An 8878-nucleotide genomic window follows, 5' to 3' on the forward strand; every position below is an offset into this window, starting at 1 on the left:
TTCTCGCGACACGATAAAATGCGTTGCTGTTACGATGTGTTCATATCCAATTTTCTATGTTATAACTGCATAAAATCTTAGTGTTTTACAAGTTGATGTAATCAGTGATATACCTGACGTGGGGTGAGACTATATTTCGCTATATTTTATTCGGATTGAGTGTTTCTGAGCAGGAATCTCGTAATTCAGGCTTTAAGCAGCAAGTGGGTTTGTTTTTACCTCTTTTTCTTTCTCCTTTTCTTCATCTTCATCCTCGTCTTCTTTCTCCTTTACTTCATCTTCATCCTCGTCTTCTTTCTCCTTTACTTCCTGATACGACAAGGTTTTTTTTATACGACAAATACTAACATAAACAACAACAACAACAATGGCAACAAAGACAACAAGAAAAACAAGAAACTTACGTATATAATGATGAATGTACAAAAATAAACAAATCATGGTGTTAAGCGGAATTTTTATGCAAACGAGTCGTTTAGCGTATCGTAACTCCTTACCTTCTTTTTTTCCTCGGCTTTCTCTTCCTCCTCTTTTTCGGATCCTTCCTCTTTCGTTTCCTTCTCCTCGTCCTCCTCTTCCTTGTCTTCCTTCTCCTTTCCTTCCTTCTCCTCATCCTCCTCTTCTTTATCTTCCTTCTCCTCATCCTCCTCTTCTTTATCTTCCTTCTCCTTTCCTTCCTTCTCCTCGTCCTCTTCTTCCTCATCCTCATCCTCTTCTTCTTCCTCCTCGGAGCCTGACCCTTCCTCTGCATCCGACCCTTCCTTCACCTTCTTAACCTTCTTCTTCTTCTTCTTCTTTTTCTCCTTCGTCTGTGGATCAGTAACAACAGTGAGCATTCGCGAACACCAACATTGGCAACCTTTGCCGCGTCGCTGCGATCGCATGTCGTGCTAAAAAAACTTAACGAGTTTAACGACAAAATTTAAATCGAAAATACTCGCTTGTGAAGATTACACGAAATTTTAAATTTTTAACAAAAATTGACTTTTTACCGAGCGAACGCGTCGCATTTAAAACCCGTCAACGTCGACGACGTGCGTTTCATTTCGCTATTCCATCGCCGTTACATTTTAAACGATAATTTTAAACGAATAAACAACAAATGCAAATTTCTTCAAAAATAAATTTCTTCGTTTCACCGATCCCTAACGTCACGGTGGCAAGATTCCATCCTTCCACACTAGATGGCGCCGCTGCCCGCGACTCACCTGCGGCGACACCTGGAGGGCGATCGCGGCTTCATATAGTGCAGCCGCGCTCATGCATCCCGTCGCCTTGGCAACGGCGGACGTCTCGAGCTGTTAGGCGCCACCTTGTGGCGATGCAACAGAACGCTGCGCTCCGCGGAGCCGGCATGCAGCGAGCGTTCGTTAGTACACACGGGACCGTGCGGTCGTTAACAGCGAACACTATTAATTAGTACAATTAGGTAACGATAACGGTGATTAGTACGGGAGACCCGACTGGTCACTAGCACATGAGACTGAACGGTTGTCTTCGATACGGGCAACTAATAAATTGTTAGCACAAGAGACTGAGACCTTAAAACATGAGACCGAGCGGTCAAGACACGAGACTGAGTGGTCAAGACTCGAGACTGAGCGGTCAATACGTGAGACTGAGCGGTCAACACAGGAGACTGAACGGTCAACACACGAGACCGAGTGTTCGTCAACATAAAAGAGACCGAGCAATTGTCAATTGCGGGAGAACGACGTGGGCGAGAGAGAGGGAGAGAGAGAGAGAGGGGGGAGCGAGAGAGAGGGGGGGAGCGAGAGAGAGACAGAGAGGGAGATAGAGATAGAGGGTTCATTAGTACAGGGGATGTTGTTAGTTCACCCACGAAGGGCATTCCATTGATCCGTGATTCCATGGACGATGTCACAGGGGAGACCTGCAAGGCAACTCCATGCACGTGAACGGCACAGGCATTCCACTAGAACATCCATGCACACACATGCACGCACGCACGCACGCACGCACACACGTACTCACGTACGCGCGCACGCACGCACACACGTACTCACGTACGCGCGCACGCACGCACACACATGCACGCACGCACGCACGCACGCACACACGTACTCACGTACGCGCGCACGCACGCACATACGCACGCACGCACGCACATACGCACATACGCACGTACGCACACACGCACGAGCGCACACACGTACGCACACACGCGCGCACACACGTATGCACACACGCACGTATGCACGCACGCATACGCATGCACGCACGTACGCACGCACATGACGGTTGGCATAAACTCGCGCGCTGACGCGTGCAAATATCCGCGCGCGGTCGCCGACGCGACGGTGGCAGTGCTGTCACAGGTGCATGCTTCAAGAAAACTGTATTAAACACGGGTGAGTGTTAGTGACGCGTCGTTCGCTCGGGAAACCAGCGCGACGCTGAGACAGTGGCGACACCTGCGATGCTGGCAAAAATCGCCGCAGACGATTTAAATTTTGCGCCGCCCCGACCCCTGAGGGATGTCGAGCTCGCAGCGACCCGACATGACCCGGCATGACCTTGGCAAACTCAAACTTCGACGCCAAAAAAAACAACGTCGGAAATTCGAAACCCTTGTGGTTTAACTATTTTCGGCCACGACCCCGCAATGCAAAAATGTCAACTCGGGGCAAAAGGTCAGTCGGTCAAGGTCACCAGGTCACGTCTCCTGGGTCGGGTGATCCCACGGGGGAAGGTTCGCGCAGGCGCCGCCGCCGTCGTTAGCGGTGGCGCCCCCTGTCCTGCGAATCGTAGAATGGCGTGAGTTAGTGGGAGGCATGCGTGGGGACGCTGGCACGTGTGCGTGGTATGCATTCCGGATACATTCCGGATGCATTCCGGATGCATTCCGGATAGATCCCGAATAGATAGCGTCAATCGGGTTCGCCTACTTCTTCTCCCGCTTCCTCCTCCTTGTCCTTGTCCTCGTCTCCTTCCTCCTCGTCCCCTTCCTTCTTCTCCTTCGCCTCCTTTTCATGCGTACGGGAGAGCGAGACGGGAAGGGGTTACGATCGTAAAAGAAGCATTTCGCGAAAAAACGAGAAAAAAGTCCGAGCCGCGAACCGTAAAACGGAAACGGGAAATCCGCGAACGACTTTTGATCGTCGTTTGACCGAAAAGCACGTTAAAGAATGACGGTTGCACTACTATCGATGATTAACTAAAGGAGGGGAAGGTTCCACATTACAGCTGTCGTTAATCGTCAAGGAGGAGGGGAGGGTTTCACGTTACCTCATCTTCCTCAGCCTCCGCGGTGACATCTTCCTTCTGAAAGACGAGAAAAGAAGCGATCGTTGAGACGAGAAGCTCTTCTTACTGATGAAATTGACGAATAAAAAACATGGATTTCAGCAGAAAAAGTTTTAGCTAATCATTTTTCAGAATTTTTAAGCTCCTCTCCTTCTTAGGGACAGTCCCTTGCACTATGAATGATGTTTGTTATGAGGTCATGTCGCTGAAATTCTCAAACTATCGATCAGACGTCTGGTCTGGATCTGGTTGGATGTCCACAGATAAATCTGACGTGTCAACGTTTAAAATTCACAACCGTTAGATACAAACCAAACAGACGCGATTCAAGTTACTCTCACGTACCTTCACCTTCACCCGCAGATGAACATAATCAATAATTAACCAATAATAATAATAATAATAATAAATAATTACACTAAACCTATACAGCACAACAGCGTAGACATCCTACTACGTAATGTCATCATCTAAGTACCATCTAAAAAAAGAGAGAGAGAGAGAGAGAGAGAGAGAGAGAGAGAGAGAGAGAGAGAGAGAGAGAGAGAGAGAGAGAGAGAGAGAGAGAGAGAGAGAGCGAGAGAATTGGAAGAGATAGACACACAGAGAGAGAGAGAGAGAGAGAGAGAGAGAGAGAGAGAGAGAGAGGGAGGGAGAGAGAGAGAGAGAGAGGAGGGGGGAAGAGATAAAGTGTGTGTGTGCATGACCGAACCTTGAAATGATCTTCAAGTCGACAACGTAAAAAAACAAAAGAGAAACGACGGCTATATATGTAAACGAATAAATCTTTATATGAAAGGTTCGCGACAACGAAATGACAAAAAAATCACTCCTCCAACGATTCATGCCCGAACCCCACCGCAAGAGGGCGCCACTAGCGAGACCTCGCCTCTCCTAGGACCGAGGCTGGGGGCCTAGACACGTGGCGCCCTCTCCAGCGAGCTTCCACCGAGGAGACTGATCATCGTCAGCGCCCATCTCTAAACTAATTACGTTAATTAAATCAACCGATCTGTTATTGATTAACGCGATTAAACGATCCGTGGGTAACCACCGCGGACACGTTCCGACGCAAGCGGGGGTCACGAGTGCCGGCGAGGCTTTGCACTCGATTTTTATTCCAATTTTATATTTAAAAAAAATCTTAATCTGTCAAATAAAAGCACATCGGAGGTGAAGTTATCCTGAGCAGCGGGAACCGGCGATTCCTGAAGTCATTGTTGTCCCATAGCTGCCGTTCCATAATGCCCGCGTCGATACGCTAGAGTTAGCCATGCACCTAGTCCAAACGTAGGTAAGCTACAAACCTGTTAAACTACGCTCAGGTAGCGAAACCATGATCACTCTGCCGTCCGAAACCTATTCTCTCAACCCGCATACTATACCAACCACCCGATCAAACTACGCTCAGCTAGAAAAACCGATTCTGACGCACATACGACTGCCCGCCGCGGCGAAGACAGTGACGCCACCTCACCCCGATGTATTCTTCGTCCTCGAAGAACTGCGGGCAAAAGGGAACCTTGTTGTTGCCGGTCGTCTTGGCGTTCTTCAGCATCGTGTTCCGCGCGTCCTTGTTCTCCGGCGCCGTGATATCGATGTTCTCGTACGGTATACTGTAGCTGTCCAGCGTCAGCAGCACCTTCTGCTGGTGACCTTTGATCTGCGCAAAACAAGAGAACATGTTAGGTGTGTGAAAACAATGGAACACCTAAAGAGAAGGTCTGCGCAAAACAAGAGAAGGTGCTACTAATGCGCCAAACAAGAGAACGTTCGACAGAACGCCTCCTATTAAGACGCGTGAAATAAAAGAACGTTGCACGGACGAAACGCCGAAAACATCGTTCGTGCTGTAGAGTGTGATACAAAGGATGCACGGTGTATTGGAGCCTACCTAGGCGGTTGTACAGCAAGTACATTATAATGAATAAGCTATATATATACTGTACATAACCAAATGAATTATAGGTATACACCTTCTACAACCTTCTACAGTGGATACAACCTATGTACTAACCTAGACGTACAATGAAGTGCAGTGGATATATAACCTGTATAAGCTACTACAGGGAAGAACAGTGGATATATACAACCTATATAACCTACAGGGAAATAAATAATTGATTACCGAAAAAAAATAGTTTTAATTAAAATATAATTTGTAAACATTGATGAAATAACTCTTTATTTTATTTTTGTGTGTAACCTACTACAGGGAAGTACAGTGGATGTAGAACCTTTATAACCTACAGTAGGACAAGGAAGTAGTGAATATACGCCCTGTATAATCTATAACAAGGAAGTAGTATTGTAACATGTAGAGCGTAGACCTGCATGTATAGACCTGCATTGCTATATATACCCTTCAGAGATTTGCCCAGGGTATGAAATTGTAGATATATACCCTGTAGAGTCCAGTTAAAGGGCTAGCAGTGTGGACATATACTATTTAGTGTGTGGACAAGGAGTAGCACATTAACTATATACGCTGTGAAGTGTTGACCGGGGCCAGAACACTGTAGAGTGTAGTTAGTGCTACCACATAGACACATACAACATAGAGATTGGCTCAGAGGTAGAATAGTAGCTACACATCCTATAGAGTATAGAGCAGAAGTAAAACGAGAGCTATACACCCAGGACCCTGCAGAGGGTAGATTAGAGGGTAGAACTGCGCACACGTTCTCTGCACTGCGTTTCGCTCCGCACACACACACCCCAGCGACCTTCACCGTTGGGTGTTTACAGCCTGTCCCACCCTCAGTGCCCATCGTAGCCGACCATGCATCACAACACGTACAATCCCATGATGCGTGTTCCTCCTCAGGTCAGTCGACCTACCACTGCTACTACTGTGTGACTGCTGAGGGATGGAGTGCTTGTACCTGCACTGCAGGAGCAGTCGAGCGTGGGATCACCAGAGATCGCACGATAAGCGTGAGAGAGAAAGAGAGAGAGAGAGATGAGGGAGGGGCGAGAGAGAGAGAGAGGAGGGAGGGGCGAGAGAGAGAGAGAGAGAGACCAAGGAAGAAGGGAGAGGGAAAGGGGAGGCAGAGGGAGAGGGAGGAAGAGGAAGAGGAAGAGAAAGAAGAAGACAAGGAGAGAGAGAGAAAGAGTCAGAAAGAAAGCGCCGAGGGAGAGAACGAGAGAGAGAGAGCGAGATAGAGACGGAGAGAGAGAGAGAGAGAGCCGAGAGAGAGATTGATAAATTAATGGATGGATGGATGGATGGATGGATGGATGGATGGATGGATGGACGGACGGACGGACGGACGGACGGACGGACAGACAGATAGATAGATTAATAGTAAGGAGAGAGGGGAGGGAGTGAAAGAGATGCCTGCTGTACGTGGCTGGACCCCAAATAATTAACCAATAATAATAATAATAATTAACCAATTATAATAATAATTAACCAATAATAATAATAATAATAACAATAATGCAGTGTTTAGATACGTAACGCGTTCGTGCGCTGTTCGTGTGAAAGCATTGCTAGTGCATAGTGTAAGCATGAGCATAAACAAGGGTGAGATAAAGCTTACCCCTAGCTGGCAGACATGTATGCACCCACACCACACACATTTCACAAAAGCACCGTGATTTCTACCAGATTTCCATTACACACCAATTTCACTTAATCCCCAACAACTTCCCATGTTCCATCTAATTTTCAACATTCGCCCAAGTTCCACTTAATTTCCAACAACTTCCCAAGTTCCATTTAATTTCCAACAACTTCCCAAGTTCCATTTAATTTCCAACAACCGCCCAAGTTCCACTTAATTTCCAACAACTGCCCAAGTTCCATTTCATTTCCAACATCCACCCAAGTTCCATCTAAATTCCAACATCCGCCAAAGTTCCATTTCATTTCCAATACCTACCCAACCATCACAAGTTTTATGAACTGCCCAGTTCAGCCGACTAAAACTGAAAAGCAGAAGATATCAGCGGTAAGAAAGCACATGCAACCACAACCCTACACTCAGGGATAAGGAGGAGGGGGAGGAGGAGGGAGGAGAGGGAGGGAACATGCGCGTGGGAGAGTGTTTACCTGTTCGTCAGCCTTCTCCTCCTTCACCTAGCAGTGGCCACCGAGAAAAGCACGAGAGAAAGAGAGAAACACAGTCAGTGGGAGAGGACGGTGAAAATACAACACGCCAGTGAGAGAGAGAGGGGGGAGGGAGAGAGAGAGAGAGAGAGGGAGAGAGGGAGGGAGAAAGGGGGAGAGGGAGGGAGAGGGAAAGAGAGAAACGGTGACACGGAAAGGCTAATGTACGTGAGCGTGCGTTCCCGTGAAAGTGAGAGCAAGCAAGAAAGAGAGAAAGAGAGAAAAGAGAGAGAGAGAGATAGAGAGAGAAGAGAGAGAGAGATAGAGAGAGAAAAGAGAGAGAGAGAGAGAGAGAGAGAGAGAGAGAGAGAAGAGAGAGAAAGGGAGAGAGAGAGGAGAGAGAGAGAGAGAGAGAGAGAGAGAGAGAGAGAGAGAGAGAAAGGGAGAGAGACAGAAAGAAAAACACAGAGAAAGAGAGAGAGAAACGGAATATAGCAAGTTGCCGGGATTCAAACTCACGTCTTTCTATATATATACACTGCACAGCTGTGGCTAACATCCTGTATACTGTACAGCTTGCTTACATTCATAGTAGGAGGGAACCCCAATTACACACACCCTCTTTCTCATGTCTGACATACTTTTATATGAGAGGTTACCTTCTCTAAGGAAGGCACGGCAAGGAAGGAGGCACCATTTCTTGTGTACTGTGCAGCAATTCATTGTTGTGCCCGAGCGAAAGAAGAGAGAGAGAGAGAGCGAGAGAAAGAGGGGAGAGAGAGAGAGAGAGGGAGAGCGAGCGAGAGAAAGAGGGAGAGAGAGAGAGAGAAGAGAGAGAGAAAGAGAGAGATGCGAGCGAGCGAGAGAGAGAGAGAGAAGAGGGGAAGAGAAGAGAGAGAGGGGAGAGAGAGGGAGACAGAGGGGGAAGGAGAGTAAGGAGAGAGAGAGATGGGAGAGAGAGAGAGAGAGAGGGAGAGAGGAAGGTAGAGAGGAAAGAGAGCAAGAGATACAGAGAGAGAAAGAGAGGAGAGAGAGAGCAAGAATACAGAGAGAGAGAGAGGCAATTGATACAGAGAGAGAGGAGAAGCGAAGAGAAATGAGACGAAGAACAGAAAGAAAAGCAGAGAGCGAGGAAGAGAGAGAAGCACAGCAAAAAGGGGGCACCATTTCTTCTGTACTGAGGCAGAAATTTGGTGCTGTTCCTCTCCTACTCACTCACTCTCATGTTCATAGAGTGTGTTTGGTTGGGGAGGAGGAGGTTTTTTCACCACTCACGTAGATTACGTTGGGATTTTTTAGGGTCGATTTGTGCTAGGTGATGTATGTTGCAAAGCGTAGCAGCATCTGTTTCATGCTCTGTATCTTTTTTTATAGCTTGCAATTAGTATTTCTAGCCCAGCGTAGCGCACGGAAAGCGTGGCTCCCTCTATTTAACATTTAGCAAACTTTTTTAAAATTTTGTCTGCCCTAGCAAATTTTCGAGCAATCTTAGGCGAAAAAGAAGGTGGCAAAGGTGTAGGAGACACGAGGTGACAGAAGGAAAAGGCAAACACACGA

At 47.3% G+C, this 8878-nt stretch overlaps 1 protein-coding gene and 1 long non-coding RNA gene across 2 annotated transcripts in view; both read right to left on the minus strand.

Moving 5' to 3' along the window:
- Positions 1–669: 669 nt before the first annotated feature.
- LOC106816105 lies at positions 670–2947 on the minus strand. Its single transcript, XR_001394836.1, has 2 exons — positions 2910–2947; positions 670–809 (listed from the first exon to the last, which is right to left on the minus strand). It is a non-coding gene; the product is annotated as an uncharacterized LOC106816105 (long non-coding RNA).
- A 1731-nt stretch (positions 2948–4678) lies between these two features.
- The window catches only part of LOC106816104 (SH3 domain-binding glutamic acid-rich protein homolog), an 11394-nt gene continuing 7194 nt past the window's right edge, over positions 4679–8878 (minus strand). The window contains exon 2 of the mRNA XM_014820659.1: positions 4679–4930. Within this exon, the coding sequence (XP_014676145.1) occupies positions 4679–4930 (252 nt within the window). The remainder of the gene's footprint in view (positions 4931–8878) is intronic.

The sequence above is a fragment of the Priapulus caudatus genome, unplaced genomic scaffold (genome assembly GCF_000485595.1).
Source record: "Priapulus caudatus unplaced genomic scaffold, Priapulus_caudatus-5.0.1 Scaffold1286, whole genome shotgun sequence".
NCBI classification, from domain to species: domain Eukaryota; kingdom Metazoa; phylum Priapulida; class Priapulimorpha; order Priapulimorphida; family Priapulidae; genus Priapulus; species Priapulus caudatus.